General features: G+C 45.1%; 1 protein-coding gene across 1 annotated transcript; it reads right to left on the bottom strand.

The window, feature by feature from the left end:
• On the bottom strand, positions 1 to 27444 carry THOC3 (THO complex subunit 3). The gene is made up of 6 exons (XM_068272835.1): positions 27215 to 27444; positions 16647 to 16803; positions 9642 to 9846; positions 6299 to 6460; positions 3355 to 3455; positions 1 to 638 (listed from the first exon to the last, which is right to left on the bottom strand). The coding sequence occupies exons 1-6, from the start codon at positions 27383 to 27385 to the stop codon at positions 475 to 477; spliced, it is 960 nt and encodes a 319-aa protein (XP_068128936.1). The 5' UTR covers positions 27386 to 27444; the 3' UTR covers positions 1 to 474.
• Between the last annotated feature and the right edge of the window lie 23 nt (positions 27445 to 27467).

The raw sequence follows: 27467 nt of genomic DNA on the forward strand, positions 1-27467 counted from the left end.
TAAACTAAAGTCATTTAATTTTAAAAATACTGTACAAAAGGACTTCTCTGCAATGAGTCGGCTCTTTGCCATTCCCAAGTAGGAATGGTTAACAATATGCAAATAATTCTGAGTTGATGCAGGATTATGCTACTTTTTAAGAGAAAATGTATGCAGCTTGAAAATGGACCAATTGAATACCGTGGAAGTGGAATTTTATTGTTCGATTTTAAAGCTGCTTAAGCTTTGCATACAAAATGTGCACGATCCTGCAATAGCTTGGATTTGCATCTCATTGATCATCCTTAATGCAGAGGTAATTATTTTGATTAAAGTGGTAACAGTTCTGACATAAGGCTTATTCCTGGATACGCCTGAAGTCTTGTTCTGCCGTGGGTGGTGCCTCTCTCATAGCCATTGCCATTATTTCCTTATAGTCCAGCTTTAGAACTGCTGCTAGGATTCCATGGCATGATGATCTACAGACCCCATCCTTCAAGGGTCACTGGGAAGGCCAAACAACTTTACAGTTCCTGCTTCACGGCTGCTGTCATATTTGCCGTCCTTGTCGTCACAAGCAAAGGCCAGGAGGTATCTCTTGGGGTGCCAGGCAACGGTGAATGTGGGAGACTCGCACTGGACTTCACAGAGCTTTTCACCTGAAACCATAACCAAACTTCAGTACATGCAGAAAATACATATATCATGCTCTGCTTGTGCAGTGCTAGAGACAAATCACATAGTACATAACCTGAAGTGAGAGGTATATGGTGGCTGGCATATTTCTTTCTAAACAATACCAGTTACCTGGCTGGCCTGTTGATCATACTGACATCAGTAGTGCCTGAATCACACCTCAAAAATCAATTAACCCTTTGCACACTCACATGCAAATGTTCAAACAAATGCATTCACAGATTTACTCATCCAGGCACAACGGTTATCCCTACAGCTAAATTAAAAGCCAGGGTTTTAGTTCACAGAAGAATGCATTCTTATGCTCAGTCACCTATACTGCGTAGAAGTACCCATGTAAACATAGGTGTCCTAACTCTGGCCCTGTAACATGCATAGTGCAGACATGCAAACACATTCATTGCATCAAACCTATCAATGGATTAGGAGCACACATCCTAACTTCCTCTCCTGGGAAAGACAGTGCATCTTACCAATCGCACAAGGGAGCTAATGTTATGTGTCCATGTGCACCATGCGCATACACCAGCATAAGCTGTCTGCATGCTGACAAACATACAGGGGAAGGGGGGAGTGCACCGAATTGGACCCTAGCCACAGGGGTCAATGGTAAGAATAAACATACATATATCCAGGCACATCGCCTCTAGTTAGGACATTAAATAAATTATTAGGGAAAGGGAGGTGCTGAAGGGGGTGTGGCTAGAAACAGCAAAAATCAATTAACCCTTCGCACACTCACATGCAAATGTTCAAACAAATGCATTCACAGATTTATTCATCCAGGCACAACTGTTATCCCTACAGCTAAATTAAAAGCCAGGGTTTTAGTTCACAGAAGAATGCATTCTTATGCTCAGTCACCTATACTGCGTAGAAGTACCCAGGTAAACATAGGTGTCCTAACTCTGGCCCTGTAACATGCATAGTGCAGACATGCAAACAGTATAGGTGACTGAGCATAAGAATGCATTCTTCTGTGAACTAAAACCCTGGCTTTTAATTTAGCTGTAGGGATAACAGTTGTGCCTGGATGAGTAAATCTGTGAATGCATTTGTTTGAACATTTGCATGTGAGTGTGCGAAGGGTTAATTGATTTTTGCTGTTTCTAGCCACACCCCCTTCAGCACCTCCCTTTCCCTAATAATTTATTTAATGTCCTAACTAGAGGCGATGTGCCTGGATATATGTATGTTTATTTGAATCACACCTCAAACACCTAATCCAGTCAGACTTCAGTCAGAAGCCTCTGATCTGAATGCTTGCTTAGGGTCAATGGCTAAATGTGTGGGAGGTAGAGGATTAGCACCTTCAATATGTATAGAATAGTATAACCTGGCACTCTGTGCTATAGTTAGTTATGATCCCTGTGCACTGCTTCCCTCTCAGGGCAGATAGCATTTTCATACTAACCGTCTTCTAGTTGTACAACTGAACCCCTAGCTAGAATTATTTTATGAATAAAATCACCTGCAATATTTATGCAGAACAGGCACTCTTGGCGCTCACAGCATGTTTTTTTAGTACCCCAAGCCTGGGGCGGGAATATAGTCAGGGAGATTAATAGACTGTTGTGAACCCCATAGAGCATGTGCTGGCATTACATTACAGTCAGTGACAGTGTCATTACATTACAGTCAATATTCACAGTGCTAGCACTATAATGACTAAACTAGCCTAGGCTTTTGACTATTAACCCCTTCACTACTGAGGGGTTTTCCCCCTTCTGTACCAGAGCAATTTTCACCTTTCAGCACTCCTTCCATTCATTTGTCTAAAACTTTATTACTACTTATCACAACAAAACGATCTATATCTTTTTTTTCCCCACACCAATTAGGCTTTCTTTGGGTGGTACATTTGGCTAAGAATTATTTCATTCTAAGTGTATTTTAACAGTAAATAAAATGTAAAAAATGCATTATTTCTTGGCCATTATAGTTTTAAAATACCTGCTACTGTGATTAAAACCCACACATTTTATTTGCCCATTTGTCCCGGTTATTAAAACATTTAAAAATATTTCCCTAGTAAAATATATTTATATTTGGAAACAAAGGTGCATTTTTTTCAATTTTGCATCCATCGCTAATTACAAGCTCGTAAAATGTTCAGTCCCTAAGCTAACTATTTATGTATTTTATCTGCATATCATTTATTTAGGTAACTATGGAAGAGTGTGGGAGGTAAGGGGTTAATTTTAAACGTATGCGGTTTTTAATTAAAATAAATGTATATAGGTGTAATTTTACTATTTGACCACAAGATGTCCTCGTGCATTAGTTCCTGTTAGCGTACTATCAGTTAAGCGAACAGGAAGTAGTGCATGGACGTGTTACTTCCGTAGTTACAATGACCGCAGGCATTCCGATGCCGGCGATCATTGACATGGGGACTTAGATTAATGAATGGGAACTCAGTTTCCGTTCATTCATCTCCTCTCAAACTTGCGGCAGTGAGAATGCGCACAGGAGTAAGCGGCAGCCATCCGCCGCAATCAACAAATTCCTACTACCCTTTGCAGGAACTGAAGTCCTGCAGGGCACAGATATACCGCCTTAAACCACATAAGTGGTTAAAAAAATATACTGTACTGTAAAGTTTTTGTACCTTGAATACAATAATAAAGCACAAGCATGGTTTGGCAATAAATTGCAGAGGCAATTGATGGAATTTACCTGTTTCAACATGTGCAATGTCAATGAAATGGTCCTCTGAAGCAGATGCCAGCATTCTTCCATCATAGCTAAAACTCAGTGTCCTTACAGGCCAGTCCAGTCTGGAAAAAATGTTCAGTAGTATTAAGTAATTAAGATTAGTTTAATTATTAGTATAATTATGACAAAAACGCACAGACACAAAAAAAAATAAAATTATGACAGTGCTGCCTTACATCTGGCACTAACAAGCCAGCACAGTTGAGCTCCTAGGGCTTATTTTCAGAGGATGTCTTAATTTTCACCAGTAATCCCCTGTTTCTTTGTAAGAAGACGTATTTTGGGGATAGGTCTTATGTTCAGGGAAACAAAGTATTTTTCGGACTATAAGATGCTCCGGACCATAAGACGCACCCAGGTTTAGAGGGCAAAAACCAGGGGAAAAAAATATAGCAAACCTGGTGTGTCTATGGTCCAGGGGCATCTTGTGGATGTTCTCACAGCAATTATTATAGCCCTCCTGTACTTTGTGCGTCTCCCTGTGTCCACCTATGCCCCTTGTGTCTTCCTGTGTCCCTATCTGTCCACCTGTATCCTACTCTGTTTGTGCCCCTGTATCCTATGTTTGTCCCCCTATGTGCTATGCTTGTTCCTCTGTTTGTCCCTGTGTGCTATGCTTGTCCTGTTGTGTCCATGGCTTGTCTGTGTCCTCTGTTTGTCCCCCTGTGTGCTATGTTTGTCCTGTTGTGTCCTCAGCTTGTCAACCTGTTTCCTCTGCTTGTCCCTCTATGTCCTTCAGCTTGTCCCCCTATGTGCTATGCTTGTCCTTTTTGTGTAATCTGTGTGTCCCTAGCTCATCTCGGGAAGTCCGCGCTGCTTAGAGACCCCCGCTGTGTAGTTAGCCGCTGCCATGGATAACCTTATTGTCCCCGGGCCTGCAGTGTAATTCGCCGCATCAGCATAATCCAATGTGCCCTGCTGTGTTATTAGCAGCCATATCTCACCCCATCTCGGGAAGTCCGCGCTGCTTAGAGACCTCTCATATACGTCATTCTTCCCTCTAGTGCCGGCCGCCTGTAATGACGCAACATGAAAAGCCGGCACTAGGGGAAAGAATGACGTATATGAGAGGTCTCTAAGCAGCGCGGACTTCCCGAGATGGGGTGAGATATGGCTGCTAATAACACAGCAGGGCGCATTGGATTATGCTGATGCGGCGAATTACACTGCAGGCCCAGGGACAATCAGGTATACATGGCAGCGGCTAACTACACAGCGGGGGCCAATCAGATTATACTGATGTAGCTAATTACAATGCGGGGGGGGCGGTGACACATGGCTGCCGATAACTACATAACACCCGGGCAGTGGGATTAAACAAACCGGGACTCCCTGTATTCGGACCATAAGACGCAGTGACTTTTTCCCCCCACTTTTGGGGGAGAAAAAGTGCGTCTTATAGTCCGAAAAATACGGTATACGATATCAAAAAGAATGTTCCCATCAAACGCACACAAAAATACATAGGTTTGCTAGGCTACCTAGGTGCAGTTATCTGGTAATATACAGTCCACCTACAAAAGCTTGACAAACTCTCTAGATTTACAGGGATTTAAAGGACAACCAAGTTGACGTGACATGAGATAGACATGTGTATGTATAGTGCCAAGCACACAATTACTATGCGGTGTTCCTTTTTTTCCTTTCTCTGCCTGAAAGAGTTAACCATCAGGTATGCAAGTGACAGTTTCTGTCCGGGTCGGACTATAGCATAACCCTCACGGATAAGGAATTATAGCCATGAGCCCCCATTCCTGTCAGTAAATGGCTTCTGAGAGCAGAAAAGAGATACAAAGGGTCAATAGTTCATAGATTTGAGCTCTGGCATACTTCAATGAATGGGTCATTGAGCAGAGACAAAAAAAAAAAAAAAAAAAAAAAAAAAAACAGTAAAAACATACAAACTAGATTTAAATATGAAATAAAACTGCGGTATATCTATTAAAAAAATAAATAAACAAAAAATAAAAAAAAATATAAGTTGCTTAGTCAAGCTCAGTATGACAATCATGTATCTAACATTTCTATCTAACAAGAGTGCAGTGACTGGTTTCCCCTCAATTCCTCTCAAGTTGTATCAAAGAACAGTAGCAATCTATATGAAAATTCCATCCCAACAAATTACTTTTGACTCCAGTTGCATATACATCAAAATATTTCAATTTTTTCCCCTTAATTGAGGATTTCTGCTTATTTAAGGCAAAAGAGTGCCAGCGCCCTCCCACTCAGGTGCTAGGTTCTCTGCCGTGACAGCGCCCTCCCACACAGGTGCTAGGTTCTCTGCTGTGAGTGGGAGCAACCTCCCACACTGCTGCTAGGTTCTCTGCTGTGACAGAGTGCCAGCGCTCCCCCCCCCCCCCCCAAACAGCTGCTAGGTTCTCTGCTGTGACAAAGTGCCAGCGACCTCCCACACAGGTGCTAGGTTCTCTGCTGTGAGTGGGAGCACCCTCCCACACAGGTGCTAGGTTCTCTGCTGTGACAGAGTGCCAGCGCTCCCCCCCCCCCCCCAAACAGCTGCTAGGTTCTCTGCTGTGACAAAGTGCCAGCGACCTCCCACACAGGTGCTAGGTTCTCTGCTGTGACAGAATGCCAGCGACCTCCCACACAGGTGCTAGGTTCTCTGCTGTGACAGAATGCCAGCGACCTCCCACACAGGTGCTAGGTTCTCTGCTGTGACAGAATGCCAGCGACCTCCCACACAGGTGCTAGGTTCTCTGCTGTGTGTGGTATGCAATGTTTTATGGTGTTAGCCTGGTATGGGATGAAGGAGGATACAAGGAATCCCACTAATAAGCCAAATGACCATTATAGCCCACTGGCTTATACTTGTCTCACAGAAAACTGAATTCTCTGCATGAAAGCAACCATTTACTAGCAATGTAGTGTCAGTGAGAAAGATACATACCGTGAAAAGCAGCGTACACACACAAGCTCTTCTATGTCCCATAAACTGACAAGGGCATCAGCACTGCCTGTGGCAAAGTACTTCCCTGTAGGGTCAAACTTGATGCAGATACAATTTGATGGGTGTGCATTGATGGACTGAATTGGCTTTAGCTCTGGATAGCTGAAAAATAAGTTACATGTCAATGAAATTTACTGTGAAAAACTGTGAACGACTGCTGTATTACATTATAAGCATACAACCTTTACTGCTGCAAGTCTACTTTACTTACCTGTTCTTCCAGCTCAATGCACCAATAGAAAGCACCTTGGGGATCAACATGACAAACAAATTCCAACTGGAAAGCCTATAGGAATGTGCTAAAACTTAACTTCTATTTAATTACATACATATGGCAGGACACATAAGGTGTTTGTTATATAGTGTTGCTTGGCGTCCTAGATATAGACTTATACTAATTCTTATTCTTCCAGACCCCCAGTTGCGTTATGGGTCCCTTTGTATCCTCCTGGTACACTCAGTTGTGCCCTTCCAAGAAAGTACGGTAGGCTACCATGCATGCGCGGCCTGAGCACCTCATCAATCATCCTGGCCACAGCACGATAGCGGAGTCATGTGGCCAGGGCCCACCATGGCCAGTAACCTACAACCAATCCAGACCGCGAGCTTTTGGAGGGAACATCAGCACAACAGAGGAGACCAGGAGGAAACAAAGTAACCTGTAAGGCTATAAGGGGTGGAAGAAGCCCCAGGTAAGTAAAATAGAGCTTTTTTTAACCCGTGTCAGGTACACTTTAAAAGGACAACTGTAGCGAGAGGTATGTGGAGGCTGCAATATTTATTTCCTTTTAAGCTACACCAGTTACCTGGCTGTCCTGCTGATCCTCTGCCTCTAAATACTTTTAGCCAGTGCTGGGCCGAAATTACGCATGAGCGTAATTATGCATCGTAATTCAATGTAAATTTACGCGTAACTTACGGTCTTACGGTTAATTATTTACTCGTAAGCAGTTAAGTGGTATTGTAATTACACTGTCTACCGTAATTGCTAGGTATGCGCAATTTTACGAACACTTACGCGTAATTTTATGCGTAATTACTAACGTAAAAACTCCCCTTTTCTAAGAGTAGCCAATCGGTCAACATCCTAAGCAACCAATAGTATCTTCTCCCGCCCTTCAGTATAAGCGTACGTTTTGACGCATACGAATGATATGTACGCAATAACTGTCACATTGACGGCTATTGCGTACACATCGTCCGTATGCGTCAAAAAATACGCATTAATGGGTATTACGGCACTACGCGTAACATCGTAGTGTAAGTGCCTACATTACGGTATCCTTACGCGTAACTGCGTAAGTTAATGCGTAATTACAGTGATGAACCATAGATAATTTCCTACGCCGTAACCGTAATTGCGTTATGCGTAATAGCGTAACATTACGCGTAATGATCCGTAAGCGTAGATTTTTCCATTACGACCAGCACTGCTTTTAGCCATAGACCCTGATTAAGCATGTGGCAGATCAGGGGTTTCTGACATTGTCAGATCTCTCAAGATTAGCTGCATAAAACGAACAGAACCGAGAGGCCAATATAGTGTAGTATTTAAATCAGTTATGGATATATGCAGAAATATCAATGGTTACACTCAAACAGGGGTCGCCACAAAGGCAACCACTGGCAAGGCAGGTGGGGAGAATTAGAACCTGACCCCACTCAGGTTTAAGAAGTCGCGCTCTGTAGATAGGAAGAAAATGGGTATACACCCCTCCACCTAAGGTGGGCTAGACTGATTACAGGTTTGTGAACAGAGGCGCCAACAAGAATAACAACGTTTAAAAACCGTTTAAAAGGGGGAAGTTTGGTGGACTTACCTCCCTCGTAGAAACTGACTGAGACGTTACTATAATTCACAGTAACATTTATTAGGTACTCCAAAAGTGCAAAACGTTTTGCAGGTCTCAATCCTGCTTCATCAGGCAATAAATTGGAGAATGCAAAATAGGGTCTGAAACATGGCCAGGCGCCTCTGTCAGACAGAGGTGCGAATTATAGTAACATCTCACAGTCTGTTTTTCTACGAGGGAGGCAAGTCCACCAAACTGTTAAAAGATTAGCTGCATGCTTGTTTCTGATGCTATTCAGACACTACTGCAGCCAAATAGATCAGCAGAGCTGCCAGGCAACTGGTATTGTCTAAAAGGAAATAAATATGGCAGCCTCCACATACCTCTCACTACAGTCTTAACTAACTGTCCAGGCAAAACGTATTAATGCAATGGGTCCCTCTCTACTGCACCGCAGTAACAATTTAAGTACAAATGTTTAAAAATAGAGTTAAAAATACCTTTATTTCAGTAAAATTGCAGTGGTTACATAATTAACGCGGCTCTGCTCAGCCACTCCTCCTTTTGGAAGGGAAAGCATTGCAACACATCGCCCTTCCCAATGAGGAGGCAGGGGAGAGGCCAAGCTGCCGCTAAATCATCCATACAGATCAATGGAAAAGAGGCAGAGCAGCCAGAAGGGAGGAATTTGGACAGCTCAGCTCTTTTTGTCTGCAAATCAGAGCCAAGTTATTGCTAGGGGAATACAATAACTATCACAATTTCCCAAAAATAAAGATATTTCCAATTAAATTTAAACACTCCTCGATTCATAAAAGTGCTGTCGGTAAAGTAAATCCGTGCGGGAAAACACCACTGTCGGTATTTCAGCCTTTTGGGTGGTCATTCATAAAAATGTTACTAGTTGCGATAGGAGTGCGGAAATATCCCGCTGTAGGCTAGCGATAGGCTGTCGGTAGGCGTGCGGAAACAGGAGAAGCTGGCCGAGTTCCTCCGTGCGGTGTTCTCTCTGTTGCTGCTTGGGAGGTCTGTCCCATTCACTTACATGTACTCCGCATGCTTATCACTACCTCAGAGGGAGCGGTATTCCCTGTCCGCATACCGCCTGCGCTAATTTTTATGAATTAACTTTGTTACATTTCCGCATAGAATCTCCGCAAAATGCAGGAATTTTTCACTCTGCTCGGAAAAGTCTGCTTCGCATGCGGAAACAGCCTTTATGAATGGAGATCTTGCTATGTGGTCGGTAAAGTCGGCTGTTTTTAGCATTTACGCATGCGGGAATGCTTTATGAATCAATGCCTTTGTGGCCCCTGACCTGTCCTTTTCCCTTTTACAGAATTTCAGTAAAGAAAAATACATTTCCAAACATCTCCTTTAGAAAGTTGCCTAGTAAAAAAGAAAAAAAAAAAAAAAAAAAAAAAAAAAAACTATGCCCATAATCTATAGCCATATAACAATGGTCAGAAATACACTTAAATAAATTATACCTCAAAATGTTGATGCATCCACTGCCATTGGTGAGGAAGAACAGGTTGTTGTCATTGTTCCAAGAGATTTCATTCACCTCAAACTTGAACTGCTCCTCAGCTTTGGGGCGATACGTTTTTACATCTATGAAGGTAACTACATCATCCTTATTGCCTACAGCAATTGTCTGTCCATCAGGGCTCCAGCAGATGTTTATATTTTCACCTATAAGCAGACATCCAAAAATAAATAAACCCAACTAAAAATAGAAAATACAAAAAAAGTCAATGTTTTTAACCACCCTGGCATTCTATTTCTCCAGGATTTCTGTGCAAAAAGTGTTTCAATTAAAATTCCAATAATTTTCAACCATTTTTTTATTTAATACAATACAATACAGGCTATTGTATTGAATTTAATTTTTAAAAAAAAGTGTTTTCTGCAAGATGTTGATGACGCTGTTGTCAACGCCGATCAACGGGGAACATGTGATCGCCGAGGGAGAAGCAAAATCCGCCAAGGGACATGGAAGAAATCAGAGGTACGCGACGAGGGATCAGCACGCGAATGGTGAGTATAAGACCCAGATGTATACGTAGCAAGATGTGCAGCCAGGTATAGTGAGCCAGATGTGCAGCCAGCCATAAAGTGAGCCAGATGTGCAGCCAGCCATAAAGTGAGCCAGATGTGCAGCCAGCCATATAGTGAGCCAGATGTGCAGCCAGCCATAAAGTGAGCCAGATGTGCAGCCAGCCATATAGTGAGCCAGATGTGCAGCCAGCCATATAGTGAGCCAGATGTGCAGCCAGCCATATAGTGAGCCAGATGTGCAGCCAGCCATATAGTGAGCCAGATGTGCAGCCAGCCATATAGTGAGCCAGATGTGCAGCCAGCCATATAGTGAGCCAGATGTGCAGCCAGCCATATAGTGAGCCACATGTGCAGCCAGGTGTATAGTGAGCCACATGTGCAGCCAGGTGTATAGTGAGCCACATGTGCAGCCAGGTGTATAGTGAGCCACATGTGCAGCCAGGTGTATAGTGAGCCACATGTGCAGCCAGGTGTATAGTGAGCCACATGTGCAGCCAGGTGTATAGTGAGCCACATGTGCAGCCAGGTGTATAGTGAGCCACATGTGCAGCCAGGTGTATAGTGAGCCACATGTGCAGCCAGGTGTATAGTGAGCCACATGTGCAGCCAGGTGTATAGTGAGCCAGATGTGCAGCCAGCCATATAGTGAGCCACATGTGCAGCCAGGTGTATAGTGAGCCACATGTGCAGCCAGGTGTATAGTGAGCCACATGTGCAGCCAGGTGTATAGTGAGCCACATGTGCAGCCAGCCATATAGTGAGCCAGATGTGCAGCCAGCCATATAGTGAGCCAGATGTGCAGCCAGCCATATAGTGAGCCAGATGTGCAGCCAGCCATATAGTGAGCCACATGTGCAGCCAGCCATATAGTGAGCCACATGTGCAGCCAGCCGTATAGTGAGCCACATGTGCAGCCAGGTGTATAGTGAGCCACATGTGCAGCCAGGTGTATAGTGAGCCACATGTGCAGCCAGGTGTATAGTGAGCCACATGTGCAGCCAGGTGTATAGTGAGCCACATGTGCAGCCAGGTGTATAGTGAGCCACATGTGCAGCCAGGTGTATAGTGAGCCACATGTGCAGCCAGGTGTATAGTGAGCCACATGTGCAGCCAGGTGTATAGTGAGCCACATGTGCAGCCAGGTGTATAGTGAGCCACATGTGCAGCCAGGTGTATAGTGAGCCACATGTGCAGCCAGGTATATAGTGAGCCACATGTGCAGCCAGGTATATAGTGAGCCACATGTGCAGCCAGGTATATAGTGAGCCACATGTGCAGCCAGGTATATAGTGAGCCACATGTGCAGCCAGGTATATAGTGAGCCACATGTGCAGCCAGGTATATAGTGAGCCACATGTGCAGCCAGGTATATAGTGAGCCACATGTGCAGCCAGGTATATAGTGAGCCACATGTGCAGCCAGGTATATAGTGAGCCACATGTGCAGCCAGGTATATAGTGAGCCACATGTCCAGCCAGGTATATAGTGAGCCACATGTCCAGCCAGGTATATAGTGAGCCACATGTGCAGCCAGGTATATAGTGAGCCACATGTGCAGCCAGGTATATAGTGAGCCACATGTGCAGCCAGGTATATAGTGAGCCACATGTGCAGCCAGGTATATAGTGAGCCACATGTCCAGCCAGGTATATAGTGAGCCACATGTGCAGCCAGGTATATAGTGAGCCACATGTGCAGCCAGGTATATAGTGAGCCACATGTGCAGCCAGGTATATAGTGAGCCACATGTGCAGCCAGGTATATAGTGAGCCACATGTCCAGCCAGGTATATAGTGAGCCACATGTCCAGCCAGGTATATAGTGAGCCACATGTCCAGCCAGGTATATAGTGAGCCACATGTCCAGCCAGGTATATAGTGAGCCACATGTCCAGCCAGGTATATAGTGAGCCAGGTGTTTATCAAGATTAATAGGTTGCCAGATGTCCCCCCCCCCCTCTAGCACGCTGTGGGTAGTGATCTGTGCTACCCACAGCGTGCAGAACAAGCATCCAGCCACCCTAGGGAATCCCTGGGCAGCCAGCGGGGCAGGGAAAGTGCGGGGTTCCCCCTTGTATGCGGAGGCTATGTGGGCTGGGGGGAGGGGATCCCCCTCTGTGCGGGTGGGGGATCCCCTTCAATGGTGGCTATGTGGGAGGGGGGATCCCCCTCTGTGCGGGTGGGGGGTTCCCCTTCAATGGTGGCTATTTGGGTGGCCTATCCCCCTTCTCCCCCCTCCCTCCCTTCTCCCCCCCTCCCTCCCTTCTGACGTCACCAAGTCTCGTAATGTAACTGTACGGAGAACGAGACTTCGGAGATGGAGGAGGGAGTGCGCTGCAGCCGTCGCTGGAGAAAGCCCTCGGGTGAGTACACCTAATTACTCAACGGGCTGAGATGGGGGGGGGGGGGGGAGATCGGGAGGGAGGGGGGAGAAGGGGGATAGGCCACCCAAATAAATAGCCACCATTGAAGGGGATCCCCCCACCCGCACAGAGGGGGATCCCCCCGCCCACATAGCCTCTGCATACAAGGGGGAACCCCGCATATACCCTGCCCCGCTGGCTGCCCAGGGATTCCCTAGGGTGGCTGGATGCTTCTTCTGCACGCTGTGCATCCAGCCATCCTGGGGAATCCCTCTGATGAGAAAAAAATGCAGCCGGCGGGGCAGAGAAACAGGAAATCTCCCTGTCGGCATGGACGAGCTCAGCTCGTCATTAACGCTTTTTGCAAGTTTTTGCTGGACAACTCAGCTCGTCCATACCACCAGGGAGGTTAAAGCAGAATACACACACACACACACACACACACACACACACACACACACACACACACACACACAATGTTTAAATGCTGTATAGGTCTACGTTAATATGTCTGCTTAGCATGGCTCTCCACATACAGAAGATAAAAACCAGCAGCCAGCATATCCTCAATAAGTCCGCTTTATAAGATGAGGTGACAAGAACATAACTGGTAACACTTAAAAAGAGAATGCAACTCAGTGTCTTTAGCCTGGACATGAAATACGAATAACAGATCATACGTCAGTTTAACTGATTTTTTTTTAATGCAAAAAAAAAAAAAAAAAAAAAAAAAGCCCAACTCATATGTTGCATACATAACGCAAGCTATGCCTGCAACATTTACTGTGAAAACAGTGGTGAAGTTTCTGCGTGTCAATTTTACTGGCAGTTATTGAATCAGGGCTGTAGTATTTTTAGCAAAAGAATGCGGTTTTCAGAAATTTACATTGTGCCATCAGCAAAATCATATTCAAAACAAAATTAAAATAGTTATTTCCATTTAAACAATGCAAGTTGCCTGTCTGTTTTGCTGATGCTCTGTCTTTAAAGGGGAACAGAAGTAAGAGGTATACAGAGGCTGCCATATTTATTTCCTTTTAACCAATACCAGTTGCCTGGCAGCCCTGCTGGTCAATTTCTCTGCAATAGTATCTGAATAACACCAGAAACAAGCATGCAGCTAGTCCTGTCAGATCTGACTTTAAAGTTTGAAACACCTGACCTGCTGCATGCTTGTTCAGGGGCTATGGCTAATAGTATTAGAGGCAGAGGATCAGCAGGGCTGCCAGGCAACTGGTATTGCTTAAACGGAAATAAACATGGCAGCCTCCGTATACCTCTTACTTCAGTTCCCCTTTAACAATTTTAGCAAAAAAAACCCTGAAAAAGTGTGCAGATCAGATGTTTCTGACTGAAGATTCAGTCACTGACAGTGATTTAGATGATACCGCAGCCATAAAGATGAGCAGGACTGCCATGCAATTGGTATTGTTTAAAAGGATATAAATATGGCAGCCTCCATATTCCCATCTGCAATAGAGTCCTGCACAGGACGCTATTGCAGATGGGAACCCGATCAAGGTTACGCTTGGCCAGGGCTACACAGGCACAGTGGTCGGATTTGCCAATTTCCATAGAAAATTCGCTTTCCGCCATTGCCGATTACTGCTACCTCTTTCCGATGCTGATTTTCGTGGAAATTTCCGCAGACTAACATTGATTTTCTCAAAAAGAACAAGGTCTTTTTGAAAGATTTTATTTTCCTCTTGTTCCCACTCTTCTGCTTAACTGCTTGCCGACCGCGCCACGCCGAAGGGCGTGGCCGCGGAGGCAGCCCCAGGACCTCCTAACTCTGAACGGGGTAAAGTCCTGAAGCTTCATTTTGCAGTAGATCGCGTGCACGCTGCACGCACATCTCCTGCTTGGTAGATGAAGCTGAGCTCCGCCTTCAGTCTCCCAGCGGTGAAACTGCTGTCTAATTAGCATGTACAGCGATGCGATCTAAGGCAGTGCTGTGCTGGGGACAGCCGTGTGACGCGGCTGTCCCCTCCAGAGTCTCGGCGGTGATCCCCTGTCATAGGCTGAAGCCTATAACAGCCGATCACAGTGATAGGCTAGGCGGCGGAGGGAGGGTGGGGCCACAGAATAAATAAAAAAATACACTATTTTTATTAAAAACAAGACAAATATTTATAAAAAAACAACAAACATTGGGGGATCGTTTAGACCCCCACCAACAGAGAACTGTGTTGGTAGGGAGAAAAGGGGGCTGAAATCACTTGTGTGCTGTGTTGTGCGGCCCTGCAGCTTGGCCTTTAAGCTTCAGTGGCCTATTTTACAAAACATGGCCTGATCTTTAGGAGGGTTTAACACTGTGGTCCTCAAGAGGTTAACATACCCTGAAAATCTGGTGTTTCTTGTACCTATGGGGGCTTTGCTATTAAAGGGAACCATAGATGAACAGGAAAAAGATTTTATACATACCTGGGGCTTCCTCCAGCCCCATACGCTCTGATCGATCCCACGCCGCTGTCCTCCACTGCCCGTAGCTATGAGAACCGGGACCCCGCTCTGCCGTCAGTCGAAGCCAGTCTGAGCGTAAGGGAAGTGTGCTGTTTGCGTATCTCTGCAGCAGCCGCTGCAGAGATACGTAGAGGGCGCACTTCTCCTGCGTAGCTGGCTCCGATGACGTCAGTGACGGGACCCGGTTCTCATAGATGCAGGCAGCGGAGGACGGCGGTGTGGGATCGATCAGAGCGTATGGGGCTTCATGTCCCCATCTCTGGTTCCCTTTAACCTCTAAAGTCAGCGGCATACCGCATAGCGTTAATGCAGATTTTCTGCATTTTACATTACAGTTCATGGCTGCCGACTTTAGTGGTAAATAGCAAAGCCCCCGTAGGTGCTAGAAACACCAAATTTTCAGGGTTTGTTAAGCAGAAGAGAGGGAACAAGTGGGAAAAAAATCTTTCACAAAGACCTAGTACTTTGAGAAAATTAATGTTAAAGTCAGCGGAAATTTCCGCGAACGCACTTTTATTAACGATTTCTGAATTCAGATGCCTAAATGCAATTTCCGCGAAATACAAACGAGCATCCCTAGCAGTGGCCCATAAAACCAAACCGTGGCGGAGGAGCGGAAGAATGCCAAGGATCGGCGCAGGCACAGGATGGCTGCAGGAGGCTGGTAGAAGCCCCAGGTAAGTGAAACACTGGTGGTTCGTAACAGAGTGTGCCAGAAAGGGGTGAGAGTCATTACTTTTGGGGGCTGTTCCTTTCCCCCACATCTTAATGCTGGCATACATCTTCTGCAGAGAGACCTACAAGTGGCCGCAGATTTAAGCTCCTAGCAGTGTCTCCATCCCCGATCGCTGCAGTGCATGCTAGGAGATATAGTTCTTGATGACTACATCTCCCGGCATGCACGGCGGTGGCTGAGAGCATGTGACACTACCGTGGGCACTTCAAACTAGCGCCTGCAGGTCTCACTGGAGAAGAAGGATGCCAGCATAAATACGTGTGGAGGCGCAGAGGGGTTAGGGAGCAGCTCCACAAAGGAAAGTAAAGCTTGAAGTCACACCCATCCAGGGACACCTGAAGGGGAGGATTGTTTTTATACATTTCCATAAACAAGTTTTCTTTAAAGGATACCACAACTGACATGTGGCATAATGAGATAGACATGGGTATGTACAGTGCCTAGCACACAAATAACTATGCTGTGTTCCTTTTTTTTTTCTTTCTCTGCCTGATATAGATAAATATCAGGTATGTAAGTGGCTGACTCAGTCCTGACTCAGACAGGAAGTGACTACAGTGTGACCCTCACTGATAAGAAATTCCCCCTTTTTTATCTCTTTCTTGCTCTCAGAAGCCATTTTCTGCTAGGAAAGTGTTTTATAGTTGGAATTTCTTATCGGTGAAGGTCACACTGTAGTCACTTCCTGTCTGAGTCAGGACTGAGTCAGCCACTTACATACCTGATATTTACCTCTTTCAGGCAGAGAAAGAAAAAAAGGAACACAGCATAGTTATTTGTATGATAGGCACTGTACATACCCATGTCTATCTCATTATGCCACATGTCAGTTGTGGTATCCTTTAAGAAAGCTGAAAGCAAGAAACTACTCACCTTTTGTAGTAACAGTTGTAACACACCTCTCAGATCTAACATCCCATATGCGGATTGTCTTATCTCCTGAAGCAGTGACAAACAGATCTGGATTTGAAGGATGCCAACACAGTTGGTCCACGCTGTCCCCATGTCCACGATAATTAATTTCCTTTACCTTAAAACGTAAAAATTGCAGTCAGTCATGTTTCAATTTAGGAACATAAAAAAAAAAAAGTGTTGGGGTGGGGCACTTCATACAAATAACCAAAGTATTAACAGGCAGCCTCATATAGACGCTCCACTTTTGTTGACCTAAGTGATGATTCATGATACTTTTGACCATCAGTCTGCTAGAATGAAGTGAGAAGTCAGCTGAGAAGCATGCCATCTCCTATGGACATAACATGGGGACAAAGCAATCAGTCAAAAATATATAGCCCAGCCACATGCTTTTCACCTACATGTACATACACAAAAGTTTTAACAGCCAAAACAATCAACATTGATCCTTTGTTGTGGTGGTCTGAGTTCTTTATTTGACGTTAGCTCTTCTTTAAATAAAGCTCAGTGCACATGCAGCAAAGAGGCAATAGTGAACATTCAAAGTTCTGTTAAAGGGAACCTTAACAGAGGGATATGGATGTTTTCTTTTAAAGTGGAACTGTCCTTAAAACTTGACACTGTAAAAAATATCCGATGTGTTGCTTAAAGAGAACCCGAGGTGGGTTTGAAGAATATTATCTGCATACAGAGGCTGGATCTGCCTATACAGCCCAGCCTCTGTTGCTATCCCAAACCCCCCTAAGGTCCCCATGCACTCTGCAATCCCTCATAAATCACAGCCATGCTGCTGAAAAACAGATTGTCAGAGCTGGCTGTGTTTATCTCTATAGTGTCAGTCTGCTGCTCTCCCCGCCTCCTGCAGAACTCCAGTCCCCGCCTGCATCCCTTCCCTCCCTGCTGATTGGAGGGAAGGGATGGGGGCAGGGACCAGAGCTATGCAGGAGGAGGGAGAGCAGCTGAGACTGACACTACAGATGTAAACACAGCCTCACAGCACGGCTGTGATTTATGAGGGATTGCAGAGTGCAGGGGGACCTTAGTGGGATTTGGGATAGCAACAGAGGCTGGACTGTATAGGCAGATCCAGCCTCTGTATGCAGATAACATTCTTTAAACACACCTCGGGTTCTCTTTAATACTGGTTTAATTAATAAAAATGTATGTTTGCTGTAATATACCAGTCAGATGTCCTTATTTCTGTTACTGCTTTCTAGTGAAGTGTGTGCAGCCATACTGTATGTTGGTTGGCAAGTTTACAGTGCCATCCAGTTGATTTCTACTTCCTCCAGCCCCTCCTTCCTCAAGCAGCTCCTTTCTCCAATCACATGCAAATTAGCCTGTGATAGCATACAGTTACAGTGATTTCTGGCTGTGCCTGTGTATGTAATGTCTGCTGTGTTTTCCAGCCTGTCATTTTTCTGCTCTGTATTATTGTCTATCCTCTGTCAGCTTTATACTCTGCTTTTGTGTGGGCTCTGCTGCCAGTGTGATTTTTACACTATTCTGCCCTTGGCAGTTCTAGGTTTCATTGTCCATTGAAATCTGTTACCTGCCCATACACCACAGGCCAATTCCCGATACAAAATCTCTTAGGAAAACGCATTCAATCGTGTCGGCAGATTTGACCAGCAAAGACGTTCAATCGTGTCGGCAGATTTGACCAGCAAAGACGTTCAATCGTGTCGGCAGATTTGACCAGCAAAGACGTTCAATCGTGTCGGCAGATTTGACCAGCAAAGACGTTCAATCGTGTCGGCAGATTTGACCAGCAAAGACGTTCAATCGTGTCGGCAGATTTGACCAGCAAAGACGTTCAATCGTGTCGGCAGATTTGACCAGCAAAGACGTTCAATCGTGTCGGCAGATTTGACCAGCAAAGACGTTCAATCGTGTCGGCAGATTTGACCAGCAAAGACGTTCAATCGTGTCGGCAGATTTGACCAGCAAAGACGTTCAATCGTGTCGGCAGATTTGACCAGCAAAGACGTTCAATCGTGTCGGCAGATTTGACCAGCAAAGACGTTCAATCGTGTCGGCAGATTTGACCAGCAAAGACGTTCAATCGTGTCGGCAGATTTGACCAGCAAAGACGTTCAATCAATCATGTCGGCAGATTTGACCAGCAAAGACGTTCAATCAATCATGTCGGCAGATTTGACCAGCAAAGACGTTCAATCAATCATGTCGGCAGATTTGACCAGCAAAGACGTTCAATCAATCATGTCGGCAGATTTGACCAGAATGGCAGCCAGTTCCGTGTGCTGTTCTGTGTCCCCCTCCCCCCCCCCCCCCCCCCCAGCAGAGCAGGAGCCAGTGTGGATGTCCAACAAATATCCCCCCCCCCCCCCCACCCTCCGCAGCAGGAGCAGATTCACTCACCTCTGTACAGAAACATACACACATGCTCTGTACACACACATACATACATACATACATACATACATGCTCTGTCTGTACACATACATACACATAATACATACAGACACACATGCTCTGTACACACACGCCCTGTACACATACATACACACACACACACGCTCTGTGTACATACATACACACATGCTCTGTACACACACATACACACATGCTCTGTACACACAAATACACATACACATCATACATACATACATACATACATACATACACACACACATGCTGTGTACACATACACACACGCCCTGTACACACACATACATACACACATGCTCTGTACACACACACACACGCCCTGTACACATACATACATACATACACACACACACACACGCTCTATGTACATACATACACACATGCTCTGTACACACACACACACACACACACACACACACACCATACATACATACATACATACATGCTCTGTACACACACACACACACACACACACACACACACACACACACACACACACACTCTATGTACATACATACACACATGCTCTGTACACATACATACACATCATACATACATACACACATGCTCTATATCACATACATACATACACACTGCATCCACACACAAACACAGCACCTCTCTCTCCTATAGCAGCAGACATGCAGCATTTCCTGTCATCCACCTCTCTCTTCTCTCCAGAGTCTTCAGTCTCCTGGAGGAAGGGGGGAGGAGACTGACATTCCTCTTCACACTGAGTGTGTCAGCTTGTAATCAGCTCTGGGGAAGCAGAGAGCTCACACAGGAGGGAGGGGAGAACAGGCTGTAAACCAGGGCTGTGGAGTCGGTCCAAAAATCCACCGACTCCGACTCCTCAGTTTAGGATTCCACCGACTCCGACTCCACGACTCCGACTCCTCTAATTTGCATATTACAATTTTGTTGATTAAAAGTATGTAACATGAAATTCGACTCTTAACTGCCAACGCTTAGGAATTTTACAAGACAACTGAAGTGAGAAGGACTAGTCCTTGGTAAGAGTACTTGTAAAAGGTACAAACCGGAACAAAGAACATCTATCAGGCCCTAGGCAATGTAAGTGTGGGTACATGTAAGAGTGATGTGCAGGTACTCTGCAGGGGAATGAGGAGATTGTAAACAGACACCACCTCTGTGTTCAATGTGCACAACATTCTCAGTGGATTCCCTGCAGCTCTGTGGGGAGTGAATATGTAGAGTATAGTACTACTGTGTAACAAAGTAAACCTGAGACAGATGAAATTAAAGTTTTATACATACCTGGGGCTTCCTCCAGCCGCCTTCAGGATAATCAGTCCCTCGTTGTCCTCCTCCACCACCTGGATCTTCTGCTATGAGTCCAGGTACTTGAGCCAGTCAGGCGTAGTGCGCATGCACACACTCCGCCGCCAGGAGCATACTACACTTGTGCAGCACTATTGCGCAGGTGCAGAATGTTCCTGGCTGTGGGAGCGGCATGTGGCCGGACTGCGCTGACTGGCTGAATTACCAGGACTCATAGCAGAAGATCCGGGTGGTGGAGGACAGCAAGGGACTGATTAGCCTGGAGGGGGCTGGAGGAAGCCCCAGGTATGTATAAAACTTTACTTTTCATCCGTCTCAGTTACCCTTTAATTTGTAGTCACCAAACCAAATTTTAATAACATCTCAAATTATTTGATTTCATCAGCAAAGGGAGTGCATACATTTGCATAAATCAGCATCAATGCGGAATTATTTCCATCTCGTTGACCATCTCTATTAGTGACACAGCTACACATCAGGCTTTATTCTTACAGCATAGATGTTATTTAGTATATATGTTACGGCCAGAACCCGAAGTTTGGCCACTTCTAGTTCTGGACGGCCAATGCGCGAAGTGGCCGCTGCGCTGCGGCCAATGTTAGAAATGGAATGATTCCTCTGAGGTTAATGTATCTTCTGGCCGCAGCGCAGCGGCCAAACGTATAACAACTTAGTGAATTTATTGCAATTCAGCCGGCGGCAATGTAACAATTCAAGCCGCCGGCTTTTTTTTTTCTGCCTCTCTCTCTCCTCTTATGGGCAGCCGGCGGGGACATGCGTGTCCCCGGGAGTCGTTCGTGGCGCCAGGGCAGCAGAGCGGGGAGGCTGCAGACATCGCTTCTGCCAGCACCCGCTCTGCAAGAACAGCAGGATTCTCCTGCCGCGACGAACGACTCCGGGGGGACACGCGTGTCCCCGCCGGCGGCCCATAGGAGAGCGAGAGGGGTGGGGGGGGGGGGGGAAGGAGAGAGAGGCAGAGAAAAAGCCGGCGGCTTGAATTGTTACATTGCCGCCGGCTGAATTGCAATAAATTCACTAAGTTGTTATACGTTTGGCCGCTGCGCTGCGGCCAGAAGATACATTAACCTCAGAGGAATCATTCCATTTCTAACATTGGCTGCAGCGCAGCGGCCACTTCGCGCATTGGCCGGCCAGAACCCGAAGTGGCCGGCCAGAACTAGAAGTGGCCAAACTTCGGGTTCTGGCCGTAACATATATAAGAGATTCCTGTGTACACATCATATATACAGTCACAATCAGATATGTATATCTGACCTTAAAAATACGGGGACTGCTTTATTGAAGCAGCACAAGTAACTAATTTTGATTGGTTTATTTCATTTTTGTGGACAAAGCACAGCTATTACTGTATATATACATTATTTTTAATGACTATTATCTGAGAAATAGAACATTTTATCATATTTTCTATTTTAATTACAGTTACAAATTCACTAGGAGTCGGAGTCGGTGCATTTTTTCCCGACTCCGACTCCAGGCACCCAAAATTGCCCGACTCCACGACTCCGACTCCACAGCCCTGCTGTAAACAACCCAAAACAAAGTATCCCAGTGTACTGTGCGCTTGCCGGAATGTAACAACTTCAGTGCCGCGGCAATAAACGTCAGAGGGGAGGGGGGTATTCATGTATGTTATATTAGAGAGAGAGTTTATTGAAATATTTGTTGCCATATATACTAATGTTTTTGCCTACAGTTTTAAACAAGGTTTGCGATGTTTTATTTTGATATTTAGAGGTCAAGTCCACTTTAAACAATAACATTTGCTGGTCAGTCCTGCTGATCTATTTAGCTGCAGTAGTGGCTGAATCACACACCTGAAACAAGCATGCAGCTAAACCAGTCTGACTTCAGTCAGAGCACCTTGTTGAGGGGCTGTGGCTAAAAGTATTATACACACAGGATCGGCAGGAGAGTCAGGCAACTGGTATTATTTTAAAAGGGAAAATCCATATCCTTCTCAGTTTAGGTTCCCTTTAGAGCAGAGATCAGGAACCTTTTTGGCTGAGAGAGCCATAAACACCACATATTTTAAAACATAATTCCATGAGAGCCATACAATAGGTTTCAAACTGGGACAGTAGAGCTCACGTCCCTGTTGCCATGGTGATGTGTATACAGTTGATCTGCCAGGCAGCGGAAATGTTAAGGTGGCCACTAACAGTCAATTTCTAGCGAAAAATCGTTCAAGCAATAAGAAATTCTGAACAAATTGGTTGTAAATAAACTCAATTGATGGGCACAATCGATTTTGAATGATTATAAAAATAGTCATCCAATTGGATTTTGGTCAAACCAAATTTTGGATTTTCTTGTTGGTTGTGATAGAAAGCAAAGATTGGTTCGTTGATGGTGTAGTGAACGATTTTTCTTCCGATCAGAATTATCTGATCACTCAAACGATTTTTCACTAGAAACTGGATCGTTATTGGCCACCTTCAGACAAGTCTTCAGCTTCTCTTGGGTTTCAGCAACATCAGCAGTTTCCCCGAGAGCCAGACAGGAGAAATACAGACTAACAGCTTGTACAGTTAGCTAGCTGACTTGGGGGTGGTTTTACTTTGTAGGTAGCGATGCCTGCACTTTGGCCCAATAGGCTGCCTGTCAAGTGACAGGCAGCCTATTAGGCCATTCAAAGTGCGGGGATATCTCCCTACAAAGTCACTGGACCTGATAGGGTCCAGAGTGGGACAATTTGAGCAGTCGTCCATTTTGGGGTAGCGCACGTAAGTTAGTAGTGCATGCTACTTGCACTGCCACACTAAGCTGCGCTGCTTGAGCACTGTAGCTTACTGAATCAACCCCTACTGACTTGGAAGACTAAACCAAAAATGTTGTAATGTCGCCAGTGGTATACTGGTAACAGAACATTACCATGCCCGATTTAACATGCAATTTGCTGCTTTTCCCCATACACAGTTCTAAGACTTGGTTCGGCTCACTCCGTTGTAGACTGACAAGTGTAAACAGATCCTAATATTAAATAGGATCCACTTGCCTGTCAGTTTTTGGAGTTCCCCTGTGATCCAGCAAATCTGTCGAAAAAAAAAAGTTCATTCTGCATTGCAGAGTGAACCGAACCTGAGAGATAACAGTCTAATGTAAGGTACAGAAAATATAATTTTCTGACAGATTTACCTGCCAGATCGATTTTTTTCCAACATGTCCAATCTGAAAAAAAAATCTTCTGTTCAATGCTATGGAAATCGATCAGAATTCAGATTGGACATGTTGATCTGGCAGGTAAATCGGTGAGAAAATTGTATTGTGTGTATCTAGCATAAGGTTGCAAAGCAAATCATTGTAGCTCTGTTTACCAGTTTTAAAATAACAGTATAAAAAACCAACAGTTCGCATTTGTAATACAAATTATATTGGGTGAATGTTATTGACTTGCAGACCATTTCTTCCCTCAAACCTATTTTAAAAGGTAACCAAGGTGTGAGACCTATGGAGGCTGACATTTTTTTTCATTTTAAACACCAGTTGCCTGTCAGTCCTGCTAATCTCTCTGGTCAGTAGGGTCTAATGCTGGGAATACACGGTGCGTTTATGCGTCGGAATCGAGCCGCTAGCGCGTCCCCTCTCGTCCGCGCGGGTGCGTGGATCGATTCCCGCTCGTCCCCGCGGGCGCTTCTTATGTGCTGCTCATTTTTTTTCTATTGTCCGTCCGCGGGGATCAAGCGCAGAATCGATCCGCCGCTGTGATCGGCCACGTCGGATATTATCAATCCAGCCATCAGTGGCTCGATTGATAATAAAAAAACCTCAGCAACACACACACACACACACACACTTTTTAGATTTGTCAGACATCTGATCTGCATGCAGGGCTGTGGAGTCGGGACAAAAATCATCCGACTCCTCCGTTTATGAAATCACCGACTCCACAGCCCTGTCTGCATGGGTCCCTTTAAAGAGGAACTGCAGTGAAAATAAGAATGAAAAAAGTGCTTAATTTTTACAATAATGATTTAGGGCTGGTGCACACCGAGCGGCTTTTTGGGCGTTTTCAGATCCGCTTGCGGCTGCGGATCTGCTTGGTCAATGTATCTCAATGGGGTGGTGCACACCAGAGCGGGAGGCGTTTTGCAGAAACGAAAAATGCCTGGGTGAGGCATTTTTTGGATTGCGGATGCGTTTCTGCCTCAATGTTAAGTATAGGAAAAACGCAAACCGCTCTGAAAAACGGCACTTCAGAGCGGTTTGCCAGGCGGTTTTTGTTACAGTAGCTGTTCAGTAACAGCTTTACTGTAACAATATATGAAATCTACTATACTGAAAACCGCAGCAGCAATCCGCAAAACGCCTCATAAAAATAAAAAAAAGCGTTTAAAAATCTGCTAGCATTTTGCGGATCTGCTAGCGGGTTTTGGTGTGCACCAGCCCTTAGTCAGTATTTGCCCATTGTAAAATCTTTACTCTTCCTGATTTTTACATTCTGACATTTATCACATGGCAACATTTTTACTTCTGGCAGGTGATGTCTGTGGAAAGACATGATGCATTTTTGGCAGTTGGAAATAGCGGTTATTTCCCAAAATGCAACAAGGCTCCCACAATGGGCTCTATTCACAATAATTTTCCGCATGCAGAAATGCACTTGCGGTAAATTCCTAACTGAAATGAGACCATCTTGACATTCACAAAATTGCACGCATGAACATTTACCGCATGCGTAACATTTTACGCATTAATTATCTGCATGCATAAAAAATGCGGTAAAAGTCAGCAATAGTCGGGAGTTCCCGCAAAAAAATATCAAAATTCACAAAAAAAAAACGGCGCCTCATTTCTGACTTAACTACCGATTTTTTAATCACCTACTAGCACCTGGTGATATATTTCGCTTCCCATTGACTTAAATGGAGTCTGGAGCCTTGAGTGCTGTGTTTGCTGGACTTCAAATTTTTTTTTGGGGGGGGGGGGGGGGGGATTTTTTAATGCCACTTTTTTTCCGCATGGTTTCCGCATGTTTACGATGTAATTACGCATGTTTCCCAAATGTTTTTACGCATGGGAAACATGCGGAACATTTTTAGTGAATGTGGAAAAAATGCAGAAATTATCACTGGCGGTAATATAGCGGTAAAAAATCTCATATCACATGTGTGATTGTGAATAGAGCCCAATGTGATGTCAGGACCCTGGTGCTGACATCACACTGTGGGAGGGTTTCACCACGATATCAGCCATGCAGACACCCCTGATGATCCGATTGAGAAAAGGAAAATATTTCTCATGGAAAATCAGCTACTGATTGGGATGCCGTTCAATCCTTGGTTACGGTTTCTTATTAAAACTGGAGAATAGAGCTTTACTGCTTTGCATTCTGGCCCCAGACAATTAGATCACAGAAAAACAGAGGTGACACAGGGAGGGACAGAGAAGGTATAGAGGAAATAGAGGGGACAGAGATGGCACAGTGTTCCGACTTAAGAACAGATTAAGGTTAAGAGTGAACCTAAAGACCTCAGCTTTTTATTGCTTTAGGATTCTTTTAAGAGATTTTCACTTAAAGGGAACCTGCCCTGTGGCAAAAAAAAGTTTAACTTACCTGGGGCTTCTACTGGCCCCTTACGACGTCCTGTGCCAGGACAAAACGATCCTCCGGCCACCGTTAAGGTTCGGTTTAAATTGAATGGAAGCACTCACATCTCCAAGTGCTTACAAAGCCTTCCGAGCAGTCCAGAAGGCATGCAATTTGAATGGGGAACAGCGGTAGAGAGGGGATCAAAGAGGGCTCTATGAGATCCAGAGCAGTCATGCTACATAGGTCAGTATCTAACTTTTTTTTTATTGTCTGCTTCAGATTAAATTTAAAGTATACCTGATGTGCAAAGCATCTGAATAATCCAGATGCTTTGCACATCAACCTCCACCTTGATTGTCCAGCACTCAGACACCTCCAAACCTTGTGCTTGAGCTAAACCTTGTAGAGATGAGGTCAGTATCAGACACACAAGCCAGCAGAAAACACACAGCAGCTATCCCCCAGGATGTGCGTTCGCTTACAGGTCCAATCAGTGTAGCAAGTAGATAACAGGGGAGGCTTCAATCCAAGCAATTAGGGTTTTAATATAGCTGCAGTGTACAAGGCATGACAAAAGATGGGTGTACAAACACAGCAGCCACAGCCGTTTCACAGACCTTCCGCTTCCTCAGAGACCAGTAGTGTACCACTACTGGCCTCTGAGGAAGCGGAAGGTCCAATACTAATTGCTTGGATTGAAGCCTTGCCTGTTATCTACTTGCTACCTTGTGATTGAGCAGTAGCATAAAGTTGCTCGAGTTGGCTGTGTTTTTTTTTTTACTATGCTCCATGCTACTGCACAGACGTGAGCTGTCATGTGCCTGCGCAGTACGGCCACACTCATTATGTACAGTTGCGCAACTGCAAACTTTCAGAGAGTCCCAAGCAGCAGCGGCGATCTAGAGGAACGCCTCTGGAGGATACCTAGGCTTCTTTCTGCCAAAAGTATCTGACTTTTCCCTCCCCTAATGTCACAGGTTTGCTTTACCTAACCTAAAGCCTGAAAGGCTATGCCCCTGCTGCAGATAAGCAAAGATCCCATCTACTCAGACATACACCTGCAGAAGAGAATGGATTCTGCTATTCTAGGATAACCTATCTGAATTCACAGCACTGCTGCGAGCGTTCTCCATCACTAGTCTCCCTAGAAATGTTTTTTTTTTTTTTTTTTTTTTTTGCAGCCAAATAGGGTAAATCATCGCTAAATTGATGAAAATGTAGATGTGGCCAAGCAGGAGTGATATTATCACACAATTACCAGGCGGTCTTTCTCCAACACGAAGACGCATGCCGTCTTGTCGAAGGACCCGGAGGCCAGGCGGCGGCCATCGCAGCTCCAGGCCACGGAATGCACCTTGGCGGTGTGCGCCGGGAACTCCCGCGTCTTATTATTCCCACGAAAATGCTCCTGCAGCGCCTGAGCACACATGATGCACCTCTGAATGAGCTCCGCACAAGACGCAGAGGGACAACGTCATTGGCAAGCGACCTCTGCTGTAGTTCTGGTGTCC

The sequence above is a fragment of the Hyperolius riggenbachi genome, chromosome 3 (genome assembly GCF_040937935.1).
Source record: "Hyperolius riggenbachi isolate aHypRig1 chromosome 3, aHypRig1.pri, whole genome shotgun sequence".
In the NCBI taxonomy this organism is placed as follows: Eukaryota; Metazoa; Chordata; class Amphibia; order Anura; family Hyperoliidae; genus Hyperolius; species Hyperolius riggenbachi.